This window comes from Condylura cristata, unplaced genomic scaffold (genome assembly GCF_000260355.1).
Source record: "Condylura cristata isolate star-nosed mole 26May11 unplaced genomic scaffold, ConCri1.0 scaffold00004, whole genome shotgun sequence".
NCBI lineage: Eukaryota > Metazoa > Chordata > Mammalia > Eulipotyphla > Talpidae > Condylura > Condylura cristata.
This window is the reverse complement of record NW_004567105.1, coordinates 67,841,540-67,867,060: the sequence shown is the minus strand read 5'-3', so window position 1 is coordinate 67,867,060 and position 25,521 is coordinate 67,841,540. Positions and strand designations below refer to the sequence as shown.

At 39.5% G+C, this 25,521-nt stretch overlaps 1 protein-coding gene across 1 annotated transcript in view; it reads left to right on the top strand.

Moving 5' to 3' along the window:
• Nucleotides 1-3,253: 3,253 nt before the first annotated feature.
• OXSR1 (oxidative stress responsive 1) overlaps nucleotides 3,254-25,521 on the top strand; it is a 63,083-nt gene continuing 40,815 nt past the window's right edge. Inside the window, exons 1-3 of the mRNA XM_004676309.2 lie at nucleotides 3,254-3,417; nucleotides 13,673-13,785; nucleotides 17,742-17,850. Coding sequence (XP_004676366.1) covers nucleotides 3,348-3,417; nucleotides 13,673-13,785; nucleotides 17,742-17,850 — 292 coding nt within the window. The 5' untranslated portion in view covers nucleotides 3,254-3,347. The remainder of the gene's footprint in view (nucleotides 3,418-13,672; nucleotides 13,786-17,741; nucleotides 17,851-25,521) is intronic.

Below are 25,521 nucleotides of genomic sequence, written 5' to 3'. Positions count from 1 at the left end.
AGAGTCATTTGGGAGGAAACCAAACTAAGGCAAGAACTCCTTTGAAATGTGAAGAAAAACAAAGTACCGCTCTTCAGGAAAATGTCATACTTTCAAGAAACCCAGGTAGGATTTGTTGAAATTCTGATATTAAGGGCAGGGTTCCAGAATCACCTTACTTCCCTTTCCACTCACCCCTTAGAAGATTACTGAGGAATTTGTATACAAGGACCTAAATGGAGTGAAAGTGTGACTTTATTAACAGTAAGTGTCTAAAACCTTCTCCTACCCTGTTTAAAATACCCTTTTCCTGGCTGGCTTCTGCTCAGTTTTGTCTAGAAGTCTTCTCCAAATTCCCTAAATAGTCTCTATCACAGTATATTTGCCCTTTTCTGCATGACATTTTGTAATATAATCACTTACCTATGTATTTGCCTAATTGTTTACTGCTCTCTACAAGAAAATACTCTCCATGAAAACAGGAACAAAGTCATTTTGGTTACCACTCTATACCCAGTGTTGATGACAATTTCTGCAATGCAAGATACTACATAAGCTGAGAAAGCAGTTGAGGTTGCAAACGGGCATCACTTTCTTAACTCATTAAAAGCACTGGACCTTAATGTCTAAATAAAATAACCAGATCTGCAGACCAGGTTCTGACTCAACTATCAAGCTATGAGTATGGAGCAAGTAGAAGATAATTCATTAATGAAAGCAAGTGCCCCTCTCTAGGAGTCTGGGCCAATTAGCATCATGAATTTTCACCATTAGTTTACTGAGGAAGGGTAAAAGTAGTAGTAGGAAGTTGAAACCACAATCTCACCTAGGACATACTGTTCCACACATTATTCCCAGGGAGCAAAAACCAAAACAAAAACCTTCTGAAGTTTGGCCATGGACCACACAAGCCAATAACCCCAGGATAAAGAATCTCTGATTTATAGCTCTTCCTACTGCTAACATCTGAGATTTCTGATCTTTACCATCAGATTTAGTGCCTCTCTGATATATTTGATCCCATCTTCTCTTTTCCCTGCCAAAAAGAAAAAGGGAGTATACGCAGTAAAGTTGTCACTAGTAGTAGCTGAAAGCAATCTTTAAAGCAAGTCCTGTGCTGTGCTTTCAGACTGGTACCTTGTCATCTTTGCTCTGACTGCAATATTCAATTATCCTTTCAACTCCTGTTGAAAGCATGTTGGAGGGCCTGGTACAGATGTATGTTACCTCTGTGAGAGGTTCTCTAATCCCACCAAACAGATGGAAACCTATTTACAGGTCCATTCAGGCAGCTCCTGCTCTGGTTTCATGGGCAGCGTGTTACAGGGCAGAATGAGGGGCAGCCCAGGACCCTCAAACTTGTCTGCTCTAAAATGGGTTCTGCCGCCCATCACCTACAAGCAAACATACTTAGTGCCTAAATCTTTCATTAGAAAAGAAGTGTAGAACAATTGGTGTGCAGTGGAAAGCAAAGACTACATTGGGTTGTTGGAAAAGTCATGGTGTAGAAAAAAATGTCATGGTTTTCCCCACAGCCCAGTAACTAAAACTTTCCCCATGAAACACCCACTTAGCCATCCCCTCGTAGGTAATGCCAGCCAGAGCTGGCCCAAAACTTGCCGTAATTCTAAAGCATCTGCTGGTGGGGAGCCTGAGGAAAGGGGCAGAAGGGGTCAGTCAAGGCTGGAAGGAAAGGGCCAAAATCAAAATACATGTCACGCTAAAGGCTGCCATGAGAGGCCACCAACAGGTCTTCTCACCCTCCGCTCCGCCTCTTTCAAGTGTCTCCTTCCCTGTCCCCCAAGTCCCTGGTACTTGTCCAAAGCTGAGCGGCATGCATAGCTTGTTCACGTGCCTCTTTGTTCCATATGCCTCTCCAGGTCTTCTCCATCTCCCTAAAGTTCTCAGTCTTTTTTAGCTTCAACTCCCCTCCTAGATCTACTGTTCTTTAAGGTGGGGCAGAACCTCCCCATTCTCTGGGGGTTACAAGTGGCCCCCCACTTCTGAGATCAGCGGGAGGCTTCCAGTGCCTGGCAAGGTTTTCTTAAACGTGTCATCCATTACTATTGGTCTGAAAGACGTTCAGCTGGGAATAGTTGCACACTTGACTCCATCATGTTGCTGTCTTTCCCCCATTTTTATCAAGTACATGAGATGCAATTTTCAACTCAGTAATTTCCTCTTGAACGTCAGTGGACAACCTGCGAAAGCTCAGTGAGCTTATACAGAAGTCACATGACCGCAAAAGGCGAGGGTCAAATCTCTCTCGTTTAGTAAACCCGCAACATTTCCTGCACCAAAGCAGCCGTTCGTTTGCGCTCCACATCCTAGTTGAGCCTCTGTCCAATCGGGTTACAGAAGCGGCCGCGACCGGCGCTGCAACTTCCGCCTTGAAAAAGTGTGGTCACGCGGCGAGCTTCCGGTTCCGTAACCCAAGGCCTTTTGCCCCAGTTGGCAGGAGTCCGCACCCCAAGGGTACCCCACCCGGCAGCTTCCCGGGCTCCTCCACACCCTGCGGTGCCGGTTACACGTCTCGAGTGTGTCACGCTGTGACGTCACTCTGAGGAAAAGGGCAAAGTGAGCCGGGTACTGGCAACTGAAGGCCTGGAGCTCTAGCGCGCAGGAGCACGCCGCAAGCACGGAGGCGGGCCTAGCTTCTGACGGGCGTCTCCGTCCACCCGTTGTCTTTCTGATGCCCTCTCAAATAAACCAATGAATGCGACGGTGGCGCCGGCAACGTGCTCCAGCCACGAGAAGTGGCTCCGCCCCCCCACTCGGCCGCCATGCTTAGTGTGGCTGCCGTCTTTGTGCCGCTTTCAGGTCTTCCCTGGCTTTGCAGCGCGATAGCGGAACTCCTTCCAGGGCATTCCCTCCCTTCCAACGTCAACCTCCACCTCTTTGAGTTTCTTGCTAGCAGCCTATCCAGACACACTTAAGATGGCGGTGGGAGGCGGGGCCACGACGGGGCGTGCCCGGCGCGGTGACGTCAGCGCGCTGCGTGTCGGCAGGTGGAGGGAGAAGGGAAAGTTTGGCCCGTGCGTGGGGCTGGGGTGGAGGGCGGGACAGAGGGGCTGGGTCCGGGCGAATCTTCTGTAGCTGCTGCAGCGGAGGCCGAGGCCAGGACCTGGGCCGGGCCGGAGCGTGCCGGACGCGGAGGCGCAGAAGACGAGATTCACCGTAGCTGCGATCTCCTGCCGCTCTGTCGTGCGGTGACCCCGTGCCCACACGCCTTCCGACCCTTGGCTGTTCGAAGGGGTTGGTGGGGGCGCGGCGGCGTCGGCGGCGGCTGGTGGGGGTGGGGAAGGGTGCGGCGAGGAGACGGGAGAGGTCAGCGAGTTTGAGGGAGGATCGAGAGTCGTGCCGCCGTCATGTCCGAAGACTCGAGCGCCCTGCCCTGGTCCATCAACAGAGACGATTACGAGCTGCAGGAGGTGATCGGTGAGAGCCGGTGCCGCGGAGGGGGGAGGCGCTGCCCTGGGCGGACGGTCACACGCGGGAACGTGGGGAGCCGCGGAAGCTGGGGAGCGCAGGACACACAGGCATTCGTGGGCGCTAGTGGGCCGGGGATTTGTGGGGCGCGTGGGCGAGGCTCTGGTTTGTGCATCGCGAGTGAGGCGGGGAGGGGATTTTGAGGGGCGCGCCTGTAAGGTGGGGTAGGCTGGGGTTAAAGGAGCTCACGAGAGACTTGTGCAATGACAGATGATAGAACCTGAGCGACAGATGCTTCGGGAGAGAAAGGCAGGTGCAGGCGTGGGGCAGGCCTTTATGGGGCTGTGCGAGACATGAGATACTGAAGTTAGGGGCATATAGCCGCCCTTTCGTTCCTTCATTCCCCGCTTCCGAGCGAGAACCCGAGTGCTCACGAAGTGCCAGACACTGCAGGGGTGGAATTGAGGCTCGCTCCGGTTGAAGCGGTAGGTAACGCTCCGGAGCAATGAAGACACAACTTCCGATTGCCTGAATCTGACTTTTGGTGAAGGGGGTGGACATGAAATAAGGAGACAAAAACAGAATTACAGGTTTTGTCCAGTACTAGGAAGGAAATAAACAAGATGTTTTGATGGAGAAATACCCGGTCATCTAATTACGGTGATTACATGAAAAAGTGTTTTCTTGAGGCATTGAAATCCAGTTGAGCACCGAAGGGCGAGGAGTCTTAAGGGCATAGGGAAGATTTTTCCTACTCAGGGGTGAGGAATGTAAAGGCCCCGAGGAAGGTAAGAACCTGACGTGTTTTAGGACCGAAGGAGAGTGACTAGGACTGAGAAGTAAGGGTGGGGCCATATCTTAGGAACCTTTTCTTGGTAAGGATTTTGGAATATTTTTCGTGTTGTGGGAGGGCTTCCAGTGGGGCAAGACATGAGATGATGGATCTGGCTGCCGTGTGTGTAGTGATTGTGAAGAGAGTTAGGAGACCAAAACTTGCACAAATGTGGGTAGTAATTCTCAGAGAGGCACAGTCTTTGGGAAAGGGTGGGATTAGGACTGAAGGGAGTATTTGTGGGTAATTACAACAGTGACCTTAGAAATCTAAAGGGGGTTGGGTAGCCAAAGGAAAGTTCAATCCAGCTGACATGAGCAGATCCCTGTGTATTGGAAAAAAGAGATTGTCTACTTTGCTAGATCAGCATCTTGTCCTAAAATTAATTTATAGCAAAGACTGGTTGAAAGGCCATAGCTACTTTGAGGTATTTATTGCACTGTGCCTGTGGTTTAGAGAAGCTGTTTCAATGACTTGATCTTCTTTTAAGATAAGTCTGACTTAAGTTTTATCTGAAAGACAGCACATCTTTTTCCTTAAGCCACTTCTCAGGCCTGTGTCCTTGGTACATGATGGGAATCTGACATGTCCTGCTTGGTTCTGAAGGCGCCTAGTTAGGTCTCTGTTTTGATTGATTGCTTCTGGGTCCTTCAGTCAGTTTCATGTTGAAAGTGCTGAAGTAGCAGATTGCAAAATGATGTCCAAAAAGTAAAGAATGATATTAGGGGTCCCTATGATCAATTTAGAAGAGTAATTTTGTTTTCCATTCTTGTGAAGTGTACATCTTTCTAGGGTAAAGGAGATGGTTGTCGTTATATCTTTGCTATTAAAATGGTATAGACTTAGAATTGCAAGGGCTAGAGATTTAAACAGATTTAATTTCATTTGGTGTCATCAGACCATTAGGGTATCTCTGAGTAAAGGGAGTCTCAGAGTGGTTCAATATAGGTTTGGATTTGGTCACATTTTAAAAGACAGCTTTATTGAGGTATAGCTTAATGAAATTCACCCATTTAAAGTATAACATTCAGTGACTTTTGGAAAATTCACTATGGTGTGCCCCAATCAGCACAACCCAGATTTAGAATATTTCCATCACCCCCATGAGATCCTTTGTGTCTGTTTATAGTTAATTCCCGTTCCCAACCTTCCCTAGGCCACCACAAATCTGTCTTTATAGATTTGTCCTTTCTGGACATTTCATATTAATGGGATAATATAACATGCAGTCTTCTGGGTTTGGCTTCTCCTGCTTTAGCATTTTTTAAAATAATGTTATTGAAATATAATTTACATACCATAAAATCCACCTGTTTTAAGTGTACAATTCCACTTTTTTTTTTGTAAATTTGCAGAGTTGTTGAATCATCACCACAGCCCAATTTTAGAACATTTCCATCATTCCCAAAAGATGCTTCATGTCCATTTGCAACCATTCCCTGTTCCCATTCCCTGCCACAGGCAACCACAGATCTACTTGTTTCTTTATAGAGTTGCCTTCTCGGGACATTTCATATAATTGTGTAGTAAGTGGTCCTTTCTGTTCGGTTTCTTTTACTTAGTATAATGGACTTGGAGTTTCATCCATGTTCTAGCCAGTATCAGTGTGTTATTCCTTTCAGTTGGATACCAACTGGACGCTGGTTGTTTTCTACTATTTGGCTGTTTGGAGTAATGCTGCTTTGTGCATTCATTTCACATCTAAGTGTGAACATGGTTTATTTTTCTTGTATCTAAACTCAGGACTGAAAATTCTGGGTCACATTTTCAAAGTGACTATAGCATTTTACATTTCCACTAGCCATGCATGAGAGTTCCTGTTTCTCTGCATCCTTGACAACATTTGTCTTTCTTTTCTGTTGTAGCTATCCTATGGGGTGTGGCTTGGTATCATTATGGTTTTGTTTTGCATTTCCCTGATGACTAATGATGCTTGATTAGCCCCTTATATATTTTCTTTGGCGAAATGTTTATTCAAATATTTTGTCCATTTCAGTTGCCCACTGGGTTGCTTTCTTACTGAGTTCCTGGTATTCTTGTGTATATATTTATCTGGATATGACTCCTCCCTCTGATTCATGATTTCATAGATTTTTACCAAGTCTGCAACTTGTCTTTTCATTTTCTTGATGGCATATTTCAAAGTACAGATGTTTTAAGTTTTGATAAATAACAGTTTTTCTTTTACTGGTAGTGCTTATGGTGTTGAATCTAGAAAATTGATACTAACTCAGCATCATAAAAGATTTTTTTCCCCTTTGTTTTCTCATAAGTTACAATTCTAGCTCTTACATTTAAGCTTTTGGTTTGTTTTTAGTTTTCAGTGTATAGTATGAGGTAGGGTGATCTCCATTATGTTAGACACTGAAAGGTAAAATGATTGTCAAAAAGTCATAAAGCTAATTAGTGAGAGAGAGCCAGGATATCTGATTCTCCTGTTTTCTAATTAGGGATCTTCCTTCCTTCATCTACATTTGATTGATTTTTAAAATTTTAATTATAAAATGAAAGGTGGTGGTCACTGTCTGACCGATTAAGGGAAGTATCTGTACAATTAAAAAATATGATAGGAGTAGATATTTATAGGTAACCCTCTTGAATGTAGTTAATCTGTTCTTAAATTTGTTCTCTTTTGATATCCTGTTTTGCATTTATAAAAAGTTGTCCTTCTGAGTGGTAAGTTGTTTGAAAATTCCTAACATCCTTCCAGCCCACTCCTCACCTCATCCTCCCAACAAAGAGCAGCCTTTCCTTGAGTTCCATAGCTGGTACAAATGGCTCAATAAAGCAGTGTATTCTTCTTTTCACTTTGCTTCCTTACTGAAGTGTTTGTAATACAGTATTTTGTAAAAAGTTGTACTTTTCAAAATGAATCTTTGGTGATTTCTTTACATTACAATCAGGTTTTCCAGGAAACAAGTGATTGGAATCTAGGGGAAAAGGTTTGGGGATCATTTGAATGTGCTGTTTTCAAGGGATTATATTTTAAGGAAATGGTATTAATGATGTCTTCTTTCTTTTCAAAACACATAGCTAATTCTTTTTCACATATGCTACATAGTACTGTAATATGTGTAGGTTAATTGTTTCCCACATCTGCTTATTCTCTCTGACAAAATCCTACAAAGAAAAGAAATTACAAATTCAAGAAGACTTCTTTTTGGAAAATGTCTTTTAAAAAAAAAAAGTTTGTATGGCTATTGTCAAGTGCTTCTGAAAAAAATAAGAGGTAGCAAAAATTAGATTACATATGGTCCAGCAACTCGCCATTTCATCTAATGAATAGTAGTAAAGATCATTTTCTGTCCTCATCACAATTTATGTGTTTTATCACAAAGAAAAAAGGCTTATTACTATGTGTGGGAATGGATATTAACTAGACTTATCGTGGTGATCATTTAGCCATTCACACAAATGCTGAACCACTATGTTGCACACCCAAACCAACACAATGCTTTATACCAACTATACTGCGACAATAGATCAATTCCTATGAAAACATGCCGACTGTTCTTGGAAGGCTAGATCTCAAAATGTTCACGAAGTAGCATAAAAATATTTCCCCCTTTCTAAAGGAAATATGGGGTTTGGTCTTTTTGCTCATACCTTAATCTGAAGAAAAAGTCTTTTTAGACCATAGTTTGAATGAGAATTGTATCATCTTAATCAAGCTTGGACAATATTAAGTTCTTTGTGACTGTATCGTTAATATAGATGTTAGTGTTATTGTCACTATTGATTACTCATCCAGTTAGTGTTTTTGAACTCTTTCCTAATGTTACGGTTGAATTTCTGAATAGTTGTTGTACTGTATTTGCTCTCTGTTGAAGCAACTGTAAGAGTATGGGCTTTGGTGTTAGACTGATCTCAATTCAAATGTTGGTTTTACGTCTTAGCACCTATGTGTTCTTGGGCAATTTATATTACTAGTTTTAGTGTCAAGCTTTTTGTCTGTGAAATAGGCATAAGGTACCAGTATCATTGGGACTTTTATGCAGATTAACTATAATTGTAGAAAGTGTTTAATTTGGGGGCCTCCCTGGTGGCGCAGTGTTAAAGCACATCACTATGAAGCTATCTATCCACAGCCACTGCAGCAAGAGTTCCATCCCAGCCAGGAAGCTACCCATATGACACAGAAGATCTCTCCTATCTCATCTGCTGCTCCCCTCAGCAGAGTATTTCAGTCAGTCTGTCTGTTCTGCTCCCCATTCTGTCTCTGGTGAATCCTCTTAGCCCCACACCTCTGGCCTGTACCCCAGTTCTTGTATACATAAATAAATCTTAAAAAAAAAAACACTAATGGGTTTAATAAAATACTTCCTCCCTCATCTTTGCAGAAGATTGGAACAGCAGTCCAGTTGCCCTTAGGGACCCAGATGCCCAGCTTCTTGCTCACATTTAGCATGCAACTGTCATTCTCATAGTTAGTTGCAAGATAGTTAGATAGTTGTTCAACCTCTAGGCGCATAGGCTGGAAGAATATGGCAAAAGGATTAAAGCACGTGACAGCTGTGTTGGCTCCCTTTCAAAGGGCTTTCTTTCCTGGAAGCCTTACTCAGTGACTTCCATTTCTATTTTATTGGCAGTGTGTTTGGCAATTTGTGAGGGAGGCTGTGAAATGAAGCTTTTTAGCTGGGCACATTATTACTTCAACCAAAAAAATAGGTCACGATTCTCTAATAAGAAGGGGAAATTATTTTTTGAGCTAGCTGCTAAAAGTTTTGGGCTTCTTTTTATTTAATTAAAGTTCAGTGAGATATTGCAAGTAGATAATTTAACCTGACACATAGTAGTCAATCAATGTTAGTGTTAGCCTAAAGAGACTGCTGCTTTCCCATTAAGAATATGTGTTGAATCGTTTAGTTTTGGTTTCTAGGTCCTGTTCTGTCTTACTAATTTATGACATGTCTTACCTTTGCTTACATTGCTTTATAAAATCAATAATACCTATTATTATGGGTTATTGTGGAGATTAGATAAAAAAAGAAATGCGAGTAAACAAAGTGCTCGGCGTAGTACCTGGCAGGCTGTACATGCTGAGTGAGAGTCAGTGCTCATGATAGCAGTTCTGAGGTGATGCCCATCAAGACTGGGCTACTTTTGTGTTTGTTCTGCTCCAAGAGGGTACTTTTCTGTCTTGAAAAATATATGCTACTACTTGATTGATGAATCTGTTCAACAGATATTTACTGAATTCCTGTTAGTGTGCCAGATACTGTTCTGGGTGCTAGAGAGGCAGCAGTGAACAGGAGACAAAAATCTCTGCTTTTATAATTTTGGGATGATAAAAGACAAAATAAAGCAGGAAGAGGGATTAGGTACCACTAAGGACAGAGAAGAGTTTTAAATAGGTCAGGGAAACCTCAGTGAGAAGGTACGTTTGAAGAACCAGAGCACACACTATGACTGAGGAACAGTAAGGCCTTGAGTATGGCTCGAGCAGCGTGAGACACAGGCAGACCGGGACAGGGTGGGGTTGGGGAAGTGGAGTATGGGATCTGGGAAGCCTGGTGAGCCTGGGTCTTTGGCTTTTTTTTGGATGAGATTGCAAGTCGTTGCAGAATTTTCAGCAGAGGATTAATGTGATCTGATTTATATGTGTGTGTGTGTGTGTATTTTTAAAGGTTTATTTATTTATGTATACAGAACTGGGGTACAGGCCAGAGGTGCAGGGGTGGTTGGAGGATTCACCAGAGACAGAGTGGGGAGCAAAACAGGCAGATAGAGGAGGGGCGAGACCGGAGAGGTCTGCCGTGCCATGTGGGTTACCTTCCTGGCTGGGGATCAAATTTGCACTGAAGCAGCTGTGGCCAGCTTACAGCGCTGTATCCTAACCCATTACACCACCAGGGAGGGTCCTGATTTGTATTTTAAAAGGACCATTTGGGCCGCTGTACAGAGAATAGTTTGGTAAGGATAGAAGAAGAGGTTATCCAGGGGAGAGATAGTAGAGGAGGTGTGAGAAGCAGTCAGATGCTGGTTATAACATTTTGAAGTTAGATATTTGCCATTGGATTAGATGTGAAAAGATTCCAAGATTTTTGACTGGAGCATCTGGAAGGATGCAGTTATCATCCATTGAGATGAGAGATCACCAGAGTGAACAGGAGAGAGTGATGATTCACTGCTGAACCATCAGGCTGCTTGAATAATTACCCAAAGCATATGGCAATATGTCCTTATTTTCATCTTTGTGGAGAGAATAGCATGATTTTTATGGTGATGATTATTCTCACAGCTGTTATATCAATTTTAGGAGCTTTAATTTTCAACATGACTCTTACAAAAGGCCTTATTTAGAAAAGGGTTTACAAAATTCTAGATTCCTGTATTTTCTGTGGTGCAGATGACAATGCCTTAGTTATCTTTCGAGTAGCTTGGACAGCTCTTTAGTGAATGTGAAACCTTACTTAAATACTTAGAAACAAAATCTTTAGAGTAGGTACCTGTTATACAGATTGCTGGCAAAATTAGAGGGGAAATAACTTCTACTGATGAGGTTTACTTGATTTATTTTTCACTCACAGATAAGAATAATATTCATTTTTAAATTTTGTCTTAAATTTTTTGGTCTGTGTGGAGAGAGACTGATTTTCTTTTTTATCCCCTTATACCTTTGGAGCAGCTTCTTTTCTGTTTCAAGAGATGAATTTGCCCAAAGGATTTCAAAGGAAATGCCTTTACATTTTTTTCATATTCAAAGGATTCAAGAGAAATGCCTTTACATTTTTTTCATATTAATCCACTCTGGTGTGATGTATGCTAACACTGCAGTTAAGGAACTAAGGAAGGGGAAAAAAGAATGGAAGAATTGGGAACATTGTGAAAGTCTGCAGTAGGGTGGTGTTTTATCGGAAATTGTTTTACATTTCCCCTTACATAGTTCTTCATAGTAGTGGAGGGCATTAGAGCAGTAGCCTTCACACTTTGTCTGCACAGTTCCTAAGAAATACACCTGTGCATATTTGCATGTGAATTTATACTAAAGTAGAAGTTTTACAAAATAACATTTACTTTTTCTCTGTGCCATGTATACTGATAATTTCTATTACTCCCAGGAAAATGATAGTTGACACTCAGTAACTTGACTTGTCGTTTGAAGAATTTTACATGAATCTGCTTAATAGAGGAGAGTTGAAATACTTTAAATAATTGTATTTCTAAGTGTATGTTTTTAAATTCTGCAGAAAATAGTGAATATTTAAAATGATTTTTTACTTGGTCTTCTTTACATTTGTAATTGCTATTTTCTGTGAAGTCAGTTTTTTTCTTAGAGAAGCTGAATATCAGTGGCTGTTCAGAATTAGTGGTGTTGAAAGCAGTAAGTTTTCATTGTATAATTATAATCTTTTCTGTTAGAACCTTAAAATATTTTTCACTTGCTGAAGAATACTTGGGTAGTTGTTTTGGGAAGATCATCTGAAGATTAATGAAAATGAAACTGGCATAAAAAAAACTGGAGCCTGTTATTCTCTTTTTGTCATCAGGTATAGGAAATACTATCAGCTTGTCTTCTGACTATTTGTTAAATCATCAGAGTTTAATATCTTGCGTCTAGAGAGACTTGTTTATTATGGGAGTGAATCTTTGAGTTAAAGATACTTTAGGATATAAACAATCATGATTGGTAATACATAGGTTTAGTATATTATCATTAATGAAATTTACTGTTTGATAATGACTGGGAATTAATAACAGCTAAACCTGACATCATATCTGCCTGTATCTCTGTTTTTAACCCCAGTAAGATTTTAGTTGATGTAAGATATGCCATTATGCTGAAAGCTAGTATAAGATGAATGAAATTGGATTATTCAGGGGTAAAAGAACTGGCCTTAGAGTTAATATGGCTTTAAGAGAATACCATGAGAGTATACATTTGTGAAATTAAAATTGCAAACAGTCTGTGGCCATCTCCATATTAAAAGATGTCTGTTAATCTAGCTCAGAGGCACCTTCAAAGGCCACATTGAGTCTTCAGTGACTTGGTAATGCCTCACATCTTAGCCAGATCTGCGACCTGCATGATTAGCTTCCTTCTTTTCTGTCCCTTCCCCTAGTATAGCAGCAACTCCTCACTGAAGGCTAGAGAGAGTGCTAAGTTTTCTTTAGGATTTCCACGCAGAAAGAATTCGGTGAGGAAGGGATGGGGAGATGGAGAGGGGTGAATGAAAGTTAGTGGCAAGCTCTACATTCTACCTGTCTTAGTCTGACACTCAGGTGCAAGAATAAAGGAACTATAGCCTGCTGGATCAGTTTTATCAAGCAGCATGTTAGGGTGCCTGAACTATTGTCAAAACAATTTAAATACCTTATTGGATGATGTAGTTAAATAGTAAATGTGTTCTTGGTTATATACAGAGATTTTACTTAATTTGTTACAATAGTGATTTGGGTTTATCCACGCCAGTATTGACTAGGGTTTTATATATACGTGACTTTAGTCAGGGATTTTCAAATGGATATAAATTGAACAAATTCTGTGCCATATGTGGGTGAGCTCCCTGGCCAGAATAGAACTCAGATCTTGGTGCTGTGACTTAACCCCTAGGCCACCAGGGAAGACCTGTTTTCAGTTGCCACACATTTATAGAAATTTGGTGGTATACTTGAAGAGATTTTTAAAAGCAGCTTTACTGAGAAATAATTCCTACGCCATATAATTTGCCCTCTTAAGTGTACAAGTCTGTATATTTACAGAGTTGTGCACCTGTCACCACTATCTAATTCCGAACACGTTCATTACTCCAGAAAGTAGCACCGTACCAAGTAACAGCACTCCCCATTTCCCTCTACATCTAATCCTTGGCACTTTCTGCCTTCATGGACTTGCCTATTCTAAATATTTTATATAAATAGAATCACATTGTGTACAGATTTTTGTGTCATGCTTAGAGAAGAGGAGCAGGGGAGTGAACCTTAGCACTTACTATTTAAATCTATACACTGGCATTTATTGGAATTCTGTGGAATGGTCAAGGCTTTTGCTTTTATGAATACCCTACTTTATTTTGAGTGTTTTTCTGCATCTGTTGTTGAGTCTAGGAATATAATAGGGTTTATTCTTCTGTTGGTTAAGTTGCGTGGGAATTAAAAATGTCATGTTTTTTCTTTTTAAAGATTTATTTATTTGTGCATATAGAACTGGGGTACAGGCCAGAGGCACAGGGGCGGCGAGAGGCTTCACCAGAGACAGAGTGGGGAGCAGAACAGGCAGATCGACGAAGTACACTGCTGAGGGGAGCAGCGGGTGGGTCAGGAGAGGTCTGCCATGCCATGTGGTCACCTCCGGGTCAGGCGGGGATCGAACTCATGCGGAAGTGGCTTTAGCTTCTCAATGCTGTGCTTTAACCCGCTGCGCCACCAGGGAGGGCCGAAAAATGTCATGTTTTTATCTATTCACCTATTTATTTACTTATGTGCTTTTAGGGAGTGGAGCAACTGCCGTGGTCCAAGCAGCATATTGTGCCCCTAAAAAGGAGAAAGTGGCAATCAAACGGATAAACCTTGAGAAATGTCAAACTAGCATGGATGAGCTCCTGGTATGCACATCTGGTATTTCTTACGTAAAGAGATACACATGTTCATGTTAGAGTAGGGAACAACTGGAAGTTTTGATGTATTTGAAAAAAAAAAGATTTGTGATTTCTTCCTTTATAAGTCATGTTATTATAAAGTTTGTAAAGTCCAGGTAAGTGGGGAAAAAAAATAATCCTTTTACTCTGGGGTTAACACTTGCTGTATAATTTTTCAGAATACAAATTGAACAGTTTTGTATTTTTATGATGTATATGTTTTCATTGAACAATTTTTTGTCAGACATTTTTCTTGTTTATAAATATAGATTAATACAGTTTCAGTATGTGTGTTGAATTATTTTAAATAGGTAGGCCACACTTTATTCTTGGGTATGGGTAATTACCTTATTTGTTCCTTTTTATTGTTGTAAACAATGGTAGTTTATTTCTTGCTTTCCTTAAAATAGTGTTATGGGATTATGATTGCTGGGTCAAATGGACTTTAAAAGACTTTTGGCCTCCTAAGAATGGTAACAAACTACATTCTGACCAGTGCTCCAGGAGGGGCGCTAGAGTGACCCTTAGCCTGTGCTGGCTTCCCTGAAGGCCTGGGAAAGGAAGTCCTAGGTTCAGTAGCTGCAAGAGATGCTCAATGGCGTTGACAACTAGTCATACAGGCATTGTCTTATTCTTTTCTCAGGTACTGTGACACCAGAGTCACTTTACGTGTATAGTAAGTGCCTTGCAAGGGACATGAGAGGTTTTCAAGTCATTTCATTTTTAAAACCCTCAGTATCCTTGATTAAATAGAAATAGCTTTTCATACTTTATGAAGTTTTTCTTGAAACCTAGTACATGAAAGCTACAGACTGCCATACAAATGTGAACTAATACTTTGTTAAGTAATTTATTATAGCTAGAGTTAAAAAGGATAAGAATTAAGACTGGGACAATATCATCTTCCAGAAGCTTTTTCCCTAGTGCCCCAGATTGGATTTAATTTCTGATATATTTGGAATAAATGGGAGTAATTAGAATAAATGGAAAAGGGATAATAGAATTATATATTGAGGAGACAAATATATTTCTTTAGGAATTGGTAATGTATCAACAGAAAAGTGATTCTGGTGATAGAACACACGTGGAAAGTGATACTGATTGAAATCTTACTTGATGAGCTTGGATTTACAATACCTTAGAGTACTATTAAGGCTGAAAGTAGGAAACTCCAACATGAGTTAGTATTATTTTCCAGTTACTTTATACACTCCATAAGTATAGTGTAAAGAAAATTGAAGTCTATTTATTAATTCATGACTAAAGACCCGAAGTTTAAGAAAGTTGACTAAGTTCACATGATAGTAATAACAAACATCTTCACAGTGTGAGGCACTCAAGTGTATTTGGACTTCCTAAACGGCTCTTTGAGACAGGTAGTAGTAATCCTGTACTTTAGATGAAGGAAGTCAATATACAAGTATGAAAAATCAGGTCTTTTTGACTCAGGTCTACTATTTTCTACTTCATATAATATTAACAGAATGATAATTTTAATTCAAAAGTGGGACATCTCTCATCAAGTATTTGACATTCTTGAAAATAACTTTCTTGTTACACTAAAGAAAAAAATTGGGTATACCTCCATAATTGTTCTACATATTATAATAAGCTTTACATTACAACTACAGTGTTCATGTATTGGCAATAAGGAAGGGAAAGCGAGTGTTAGTAAAGCAAGTTTAAGATAATTCACTTGGGTAGGTGGATAGAAAGCATATAAGATCCCAATGAAGTGTAAAGAAACATCAGGAATATAAAGAATGCCTGATTTGTGGTATTTGTGGTGCTAGGACCTGAGATCTGAGTGCCTAGTGTTTTATTTCCTGAAGCCCTTCAGTTTATGTTAAAATACTAGCTCCACATACTCAACTTTTCATGTTGTAATTTGAAAATTTATTTTCAAAACTATTACAATGCAGAAAGGGTGGTTGGGTTCTCCAGAGGGTGCTGATGTAAGCTGGATTACAGGTGTGTGTCATGTGTGACAGTTACTAATGAGGCAGCACTATATTGCTCCTTCCTCTTGTCAAAATGTTTCTTGTCTGACAACTTGTGCTAAGTGTGATGGGAAAATCAGCTGTCAAATCTTACTACATTTATTTTTGCTGAGACTTTTACTAAGAGGCTTTTCTCCAAAGAAGGTACACAGTGCAGTATTTTGCATTTTTTCTCTTCTTTAATAGATGGTGGGACTAAATTCCCTGGGCGTGGATGAGCATCTCCATTTAGCCTTTCTGCCTACCAGGAGACTCATGATCTCGCTGAAGCATTAAGGCTCTTGCCTGCTCTATTACGCAGAGTGCAACAAATTTCCTGAGAGGTGTAAACTATTATAGAAGTAAGAAGAGGAAGGGAGCACCCAGTTACAAAGATGGGGGGCTTTGTGGAGATGTTTCTGTCCTGGACTACCAGGACTAGAGAAATTGTGAACAGGTAGAGATGGAAACCCTGTTGGTTAGGGGTTTCGAATCAAAAGAGAACATGTTCACACTCACACACACACTGTACATATAAACCTATATATTTGTAAGAATTAACATAACTGAAACATTTTCATAAAAACACATAATTACATTAATTATACATAATTATACATAATTACATTATGTATAACATTCTTCCTGTCCATTTTTGTTTTGTTTTTACTATTTTGGCAGGTATGTTTTGTTGTACACATGTAGGTGTCTTTCTCTCTTCAAAGACTGCACGTTAGTAGTCACATACTTACCTCCAGTCCTTTTCCACATGTAATTAGCTTTCAGTATAGAAGACTGTGCTGATCATTTTGGAGGTTGCAAAGATGCATATGGCAAGGTCCTTATCATAAAGTAATTTATATTCAAGAAAAGAGAGACTAGTATTTATTGAGCATTACTCATGTCCATAGAAATTATGGACAACTTCTACACAGTTGATCTTACTGAACAAATACCAAAGGCATAGAGCAAATATACAAATAAGTAAAAAGCTGTATGAAATGCTGTAGATTTCATTCATTCAGTAAATATTTATTGAAGGTAGACTTGTGTGCCAGGTACAGTGATAAGCACCAGGAAACAGTCTTAGTTCTCATTGAACTTACAGTCTTGTTAGCATTATAGAGCATTCAACAGGTAATTATAGTTTGATAATTTCCACAGTATTAAGGAATTCATTTTTAAGTACTTATCTCTCAATTAAGTAGGAAGGGACAGACAAACACCCAAGTTGCCATATATTATGTGCCAGTGATAAAAGGAGATATTCAGGGAGCTTGGAAACCAAGAGAAGGCACACTTTACTCAGTTTAGGAAGCTTTGAGGAACTCAAATGTCAGCTGAGATCAGAAAGAATTGGCAATTCAGCTGGGTAAGAAAATGTATTTGAGTCAGTGGTAACAATAGGGTGGTTAAATGACCAGGGTTAGACGAGATGTGTCTCACTTGACATTTATTATGGCTCAGTCATAGGACCTAATTTAAATTAATAAACTAAAATGGAATAAGCTTAAAATTTTGGCCCAAATTTCTAATTAGGATTTAGTTTATGACCTTACCCTGGTTCAGTATGTTTTTCTTTAGGGTGAGAATATAAATCATTTTACAAAAATGAGTTGAAACATGATTTTAGAAGAAAAAAGTCCAGCAACTCACAAACAAAAATTATCTTCTGTTTATTAGTAATTATACTCTATTGTAAAACCAGACTTCCCAAGGTGATTCTTCAAGGGCACCTTGAATAAAAATGTGTGTCCCAGTGGAGACTTCTGTGATGCTGTGCCAGGACAGAAGTAGTAAAAGGGGTCAGAATGACTGAGAGAAACGAAGTGGTTTTTCAGTTTAGCTATTCTTGAAGAGGTCAGGCTGAGTGATGATAGGCTCTTGAGATTCCCAAATTTAGGCTTGCATATAATGAATTACCATGTTTTCTCTTCTTTACAGAAAGAAATTCAAGCAATGAGCCAGTGCCATCATCCTAACATTGTATCTTACTACACATCTTTTGTGGTAAAAGATGAGCTGTGGCTAGTCATGAAGCTGCTAAGTGGAGGTGAGTGCTGTACACTGAAATGTGGGTTCCCATGAGTGGGCTTCAGGCGATACTGAGAAAATCATGTCTGCTGAAGATGCTAGCAGATGAGCCGAGACAGTTTCAGGCACATTGCATATGGCTGTCATACCTCTTAATTCTGTCTTATTCTGGATTCTTCCCACTCTTCCATAACATAAACTTGTTGAAGGGTCTGATGGTAACTGTTTCATAGAATGTCGCACATGCTGGAGTTACCTAGTTATTTCTTCCTGGTGATGTTTAATTTGGTTCATATTCCTCTGTTTCTAACAAGTTGAAAATTAGATGTAGAGCCTTGGTTGGGTTTAAATTAAATAATTTTGGAGCAGATATCTTGTAGGTCATACTGTGTACTATGTATCACATCACATCAGGAAGTATTTCCTGTCTGGTTATATCATTTAATAATGATGTTAATTTTGATTGTTGAAGACTATGACAGTTAAGCCCTTCCGTGGAAAAATTAACATTTTTTCCCCCTTGAAGCTAGCCAGTAACTTGTGACACTTAGGCACTGTGAATATGTGATGTTCCCTATAAGTCCTCCATCCAGTGATTTTAGCATCCACTAACAGTCTTTCTTTGAGTCAGTTATTTGTCAGAGGTTGCAAAATGGTGATTTTTCTTACTGCATCCTTTTCACGTTCTTCTGTGAAAAAAGAATGTTGTTTTTACTGGGGCCCTTTAATGAGTCTTTACTGTAGTTTCCATTGAAAGAGCAGGATAAACAGTTCCTTTTTTTAATCCCCAAGGACAATTTTCAGAGTGAAGAATTGGTTTAATAGTCCCTCCATTGGTAGCAAAGGAGAGTGGATTTTTTGTTTTGCTTCATTGGGTAAGGTTTTCATTACATGGGTATCATTATATAGATTCATGGATTTTTAATTTTCAGTAACTTTAAATCCATCTATTCTTTTGATGCTCAGGTTGTCGAAAGTTTGTTAGTTGGCTAGCTTACAGTGTTGCGTCCTAACTCGCTGTACCACCAGGGAGGGCCCAGTTTTGTTAGTTGGAGTCCTTTTAAAGTTACTCTTCTGTCCTTTTTTACGTGAATCTATCAATCTTTATTTACTCCCTTGCTAGTTGGTTGAAGGCTTCCTAGGCTTAAGTTTATACTGTTTTTCCCGAGCCCAAAATCAATCAGTCTAAAGAACTCTGCTATTTCTTATAAGGAATGACATTATTATTGTTTCTAGATGAATGAACCTAGAAATAATAGCATATTAAAAATAAATCATGATTTATGTTACTGTTTCCAATATAACTCACTTTCAAAACCTCTGTAAAATTATATTTTCCCTCTTTTCTCTTAGAAAAATCTTGGTCCCCAATATTAGGATGATTATTCTGCAATATATATGCACTTGTTTCTACTTTAGTTCTTAGAATAAGGTTTAAACGTTGCTGATTGCAAATGTTGGACACTTGGCATGTATAGAGTGAACATTTTGTTATGATTACCCAAAGGCCTGTGAAATATAGTGAATTAGACATTTTGTCAAAGCATAAATTTGAATGATGTGGCAAGATTGGGGAGACTGTTGAGCAATTAAGCCACCTGACCTTTTCATCACTATGTATTAGTTTTTGTTTACATATGCTTGGTTTTTGTTTGCATATATATTTTGTGTGGGAGCATGAGTTTCCATTTTAGAATGTGGGGCTCTTTAATGAATCTTTACTGTAGTTTCCATGAAAAGAATAGAATAAACATTTCTTTTTTTATCCCAAAGGACAATTTTCAGAGTCTGTTTGGTTTAGTTTGCAACAATGAACATCTTACTTCCCAGAGGCAGTAAATCAAAGAGCATAGAGTTTAGATTTTAAACTAAACTCTAAACTCTGCTTCCCTGCATAGCAGTTGTGTGGCATTAGGGACACTATTTCAACTCTTTGAACCTGTTTTCTTGTCTGTTAAATGGGAATACCTTCTGCCTTTTAAGGTCTTGGGGACGAGTAGTGATGAGACATTAAAGCACCCACCACTGTGCTGACATGTAGTAAGGGCATAGAAACTTTGTTATTTCATGCTTTTCAGTGTAGCCAGAATCACCTTTTTGTTTCAATCCTATTAGTGACACACTGGAGAAACTGGATTGCTTTGTTAAAGGCCCTGTTCATATGATGGTTGGAAGCCTTGCTAACCCCAACCACCTTTCAAGATGGTGGTCATGGTTCTTTCAGTATGGACAGATATGGGAATATTAGGTAATACTAAATCTTTCATTATTGATCACCTGTAGCATAATTTTCTTTATTTGTAATTTACAAAAATGTGTAATACAAAGTTTTAAACGTTTTGCTAAAAAATTCTCTGCTAGGAATAATTGTCTGCTTAGTTCATTTGTCTGTACCTGTCTAGCAGTCCATCCTTACTCTTACTCCTAAGCAGAATGACTTTTTAAAAAAAGAATCCATATTCTTCTCAGTGAATATATGTCCTTATCACAAAGGGAGCAGGAGATGAAGCTGGGTGAGGTGTCTCTTACGTGTTGACTTTCTGTTCCTGTAATCACAGATTTTCTGGGACAGTGCAAAGTTTGTCCTCTTACTAACTAGTAGATTTCCTGGAAAATAATTTTCAGACACATTGCAGGCATTAAGTCTTTATAATTGTCTTACATTTTTTTATGAGTCAACTTAATCTTACATCTAAAGTTTTTAAAATATTTTAAAACTTCATCATTTTTTGGAAATTGAAATCTTGAGTTTGCATTTTATAAAGTAAGCATTAAACAGAAGAGATACTTTAAGCAATATTTAGAAAAAAGAATCTAGACCTAAGCATATCATTAAAATTTATTTAAAATAGGAAGAAACTATGTCATTTCAGTATTTATAACTCAATTAAAATGCCATTCATTAAACTCTGATTACCAACTAGTGAATCAACTAGTTGGCTCCTTGCTTTTATAGACTATATCAAAGAAAGAAAAGTTACAGTTAAATAATTACTATGTAGAGTGCCATGGGAATAGGAGAACTTAATCTCACTGAGGAAGAATGGAGGCAGTGGGGTTCACAAAGACTCCCCTCAGGAGGTGATGTTCAGCTGGGCCCTGAAGAATAAGTACTAATTAGCCTGATGAAATGATAGGGAGAGTTGGGGGGCTGGGAAGGGTGGCAGAAGAGGTTCAGCTATAGTGAACACTGTGTGGAGAGGGAAGAATGTCGTGTCTTAGGACTGATATGGGATCTGAGAGATTAGGACGAGAGAACTATGGATAAACAGAGGCTCTCTTTAAATAATTAAAAAATACAAATAACCAGAGTTAAGAGAAATAGGTATAGGGTACTTTCTTTTACATCAACTTTTTCAGCCAAAATATTTAAAACAAAAACATATTTTTGATTTGGCAACATTGTATTAAGGTAGCATTTAATAAGTTGTTAAGTGAATTGTGACTCATCACAATTGCCATCAACCAACTGAACATCAGATTTACAATAAGTTTGTGTCAGTATATATAGGAGCATTTCATAATGCTCAATAATCTTTTGCTAATTAAACCTCTGCTGTTGAGTGTTGGGATTTATTAATATCAGAATTTCATCTTTAAAAATGAAAAAAACTGGGCCCTCCCTGGTGGTGCAGCGGGTTAATGCATAACACTCAGAAGCTGGGGCCACTTCAACATGGGTTTGATCCCCGCCCTGTAGGTGACCTACATGGCGGCAGACCTCTCCTGACCTGCCTGCTGCTCCCCTCAGTAGTGTACTTGGTCAGTTAGCTGTTTCTCCTCCCCACTCTGTCTCTGGTGAATCCTCTCACCTCCCCTGAACCTCTGGCCTGTACCCCAGTTCTGTATGCACAAATAAATCTTTAAAAAAAAAATTAAAAACGGCCCTCCCTGGTGGCGCAGCAGGTTAAAGCACAGCACTGAGAAGCTAAAGCCACTTCAGCATGAGCTCGATTCCCGCCTGCCCCAGAGGTGACCACATGGTGTGGCAGACCTCTCCTGACCCGCCCGCTGCTCCCCTCAGCAGTGTACTTCATCGATCTGCCTGTTCTGTTCCCCACTCTGTCTCTGGTGAAGCCTCTCACTGCCCCTGAGCCTCTGGCCTGTACCCCAGTTCTGTATGAATAAATAAATAAATCTTTAAAAAAAAATTAAAAACACTTTTGACTTAAATAACTATTTCTGCAATTTATTAGCATTAAGCTACAGTATAAGATTTTTAGAAATCAAAGTAAGGAAGCTCAAAGCTTCTCTTTTTGAGAACTATTTTAGAAGTGAGATTTAGGGGGATCAGTTATAGAAGTGCAGAGATCTAAATTCACTCTCTTAGAACTGACATTGTTTAGAGATGCTACTATTTTGTCTTCTAAAAGACAAAACAAGTGTGGGGACTTCACTGACCTAAGCAGAACCCACATGAAATATCCAGTGTGAAAGTGACCCACTTTGGATGAAGTTGTTGAAATGAAATGAATACCCAGACCAAGCAAATATTGATCCTTTCTAAAGCTTCTTGTGCCTCAGGAAAACACAACACTCAGGATTGGTGAAAACTTACTGGTAGGAATATTAACAACTAAATCCTGGTGGCAAAGGGATTAAAGTCTCAATGCTTTCAAGCTATATACAGCCACTGCAGCATGAGTTCTATCCCCGGCCAGGGAGCTGACCCACATGGCGCAGCAGACCTCTCCTGACCTGCCTGCTGCTCCCCTCAGCAGTATATTTCTATGGATCTAGCTGTTCTACTCCCTACTCTTGTCTCTGTAAATCTTCTCACCCTCCCCTCTGCCCCCACACTGCTGGCCTACACCCCAGTTCTTGTATACATAAATAAATCTTTAAAAATAAATAGATAAATAAAATGAGTTGATTTTGAACTCAGATTTTTCATAGAAGTAAATGGAGGAAGTGAACATGTTAACTGAGTGATTAATTTGATTAGCCTGTAATGACCAGGTTAACACATGTCTTAAACCAGCAGCTGCTTCACTGCTTTTTCAGTGTTAATCCTTAATAATGATTTCCTTGGAGAGTTCAAAGGTTTGCATTGCTTTTTAAATGTTCTGTGCCACAGGCTATAAATATAAAGGTAGACAAGAGGTGGTTTGAGGGATTAGAGTATACATTTTAGCTTTTTCCTTTTTATAAAATTTCTACAAAATCCTATTTGTTGTCCATTACTTAATTTACTTGCTTTTACTCTGAGAAACGTTAGATTTCAATAAGGAGTCCTCATGAAAGTAGTTAGATTAAAATGCTTTTAAAAAATGCAACTTCTTGGGCCCTATTTCATATCTCTTGAGTGTCAGTTTGTAAGGTCTGGAATCTGACTTTTTCATTTCCCAGCTAATTCCTTCATGTGTTAAAATCAGAGAGCTGATCTCTATAGATGTTAATACTGTGTATTATTATAGCCTTCCCTCATTATTTATACTATTCTTAAAATATTAATGACTTATCCAGTGATAACCTACAATCTTCTTTTTCTTGGTATGGTTTATCTTCACATTTCTGTTAGTTGACATGAAGAATTTTGTGTAATTTTGGTATTACGTCATTTTAGATGTTGGTAACATGTTAGAAGCGTAGATGCTGAAGAAACCATAGAGAAGTTGGGCGTAGGGGGAAGTCAGGTCAGGGCCTTTCAGGTTATTAGCTAAGGATTAAGGTCTTGGTAGCATGATATCCCTCCAACTACAAAACATACTGTTGGGAGACTGAAGATGAACAAGAAATTGTTAGACTGGGGAAGAAAAAACTTTTTAGGCAGCTTTCAGAAGATCTGTTCTGGACATAAACTTGAGATATGCATTGCTTTAATTTCCTTGTTGATCATTGGCTGGTGTGAAATCAGTAGAAATCTTTTTAAGATTTTGAAAAGAGTTTCTTCTTCAAACTCTTTAAAAATATAGCTTTAATATCATTTATGTCCCCTCGGGTCTTTATTGCTTCTTTGATCGTCGGTTTGGAAGTTCCTGAAAGTCAGTAATCATCCTGTATATATCTTGACACATTTGATGGAACCCAGTTCTAGATCTTGCATATAATTATAATATATATGATTTGTTGAATAAATTATGTTACTTTTAAATTCCTAGTAGGAATTTTCCCCTTTGCAGCCTTCATTTTAGATATTCTTTAAATTACAAGCATGCAACATTTATAAAAGTTAGAGAACTGATAAGTAGTCATCTTACTAAGCAGATTTTATCTGGCTTGGGTTTCTCAGAAGAATGAAACACATGTTTCATCTGTAGCTTATTTAATCACTTTGGGAATTAATATGTGATTGATTAAACTAAGCTGAACAAAACTTTTCCCTTAGGCCTCCCCCTTTTAAATCATGGTCTTGTGAATTCCAGCAGCAGAGAGGAAAATGTGGTAATATAGTATTAGAAAAAAACTTCCTGGAATCTGAGATATGCATTGCTTTAATTTCCTTGTTGATCATTGGCTGGTGTGATTCTTTGCCTCCAGAGAGTAAACTGCCAGACTTCTGCGGAGGAGGGTGGGGTGTGGGATGCCCTGGAGTAGTTGTAAACTGGTTTCCAAAGAAAAGGAGGAGAGATATGGAAATCTTAATTCTCTCTTACTTGAACTTTCAGCCAGTTTTCCTGTTTTCCGCCCTTTCTGCAGTCTCCCCCCCTTACTTCCTCTAAGGTGGTCCTAGTTATGGAACCTAGTTAAAAGTTTACAAGTTACGGGCCCTCCCTGGTGGCACAGCGGGCTAAAGCACAGCACTAAGAAGCTTGAGCCACTTCCGCATGAGTTCGATCCCCGCCTGCCCCAGAGGAGCTCCACATGGCGTGGCAGACCTCTCCTGACCCGCCCGCTGCTCCTCTCAGCAGTGTACTTCGTCGATCTGCCTGTTCTGCTCCCCACTCTGTCTCTGGTGAATCCTTTCACCCTTCTCATCTCTGGCCTGTACCCTAGTTCTGTATGAATAAATAAATAAATCTTTAAAAAAAAAAGTTTACAAGTTACTTGTGAACCTTTTTGTAGCTTTTGATGCAGAGATTCACTTTTTCCTAATAGGTCTAACCTGCTTTGCAGTCATTGAAATGTCAGATATCTGCACTGTTTAGTCCATGTCTTTTTCTGCTTTTCTCCTTCTTCTTTTTTAAAAAAGATTTTATTTATTTTTGTAAAGGCCAGAGGTGGCTGGAGATAGCTTGATAGTGCGGAGATTTTAACCTTTTGCCACCAGGGAGGCCCCCTTTTTCCCCCCACCCCCCTCCTTTTTTTTTTCTTTTGCCTGTTTCTTTTTTCACTCTGAATTTATGCCTTTCTTTTTGTAAATTAGTTTTACCCAGTTAGTGAGTTTAAGTGGGAAGTAACATAAACTTGCTTTCAGTTCTCCCATGGTTTTAAAGATTCCATCTAAACCACTTCTTTTCATCTATTTGGAAGACATTTTTTCCCTTTTAAAGTATATGAAATGAAAGCATTCTACAGTACACATTTTAGTTATTTATTTTTTTTTTTTAATATTTATTTATTCATACAGAACTGGGGTACAGGCCAGAGATGCGGAGGGTGAGAGGATTCACCAGAGACAGAGAGGGAAGCAGAGGGAGCAGAACAAGCAGATCAACGAAGTACACTGCTGAGGGGAGCAGCGGGCGGGTCAGGAGAGGTCTGCCACGCCATGTGGGTCACCTCCAAGGCAGGCGGGATCGAACTCATG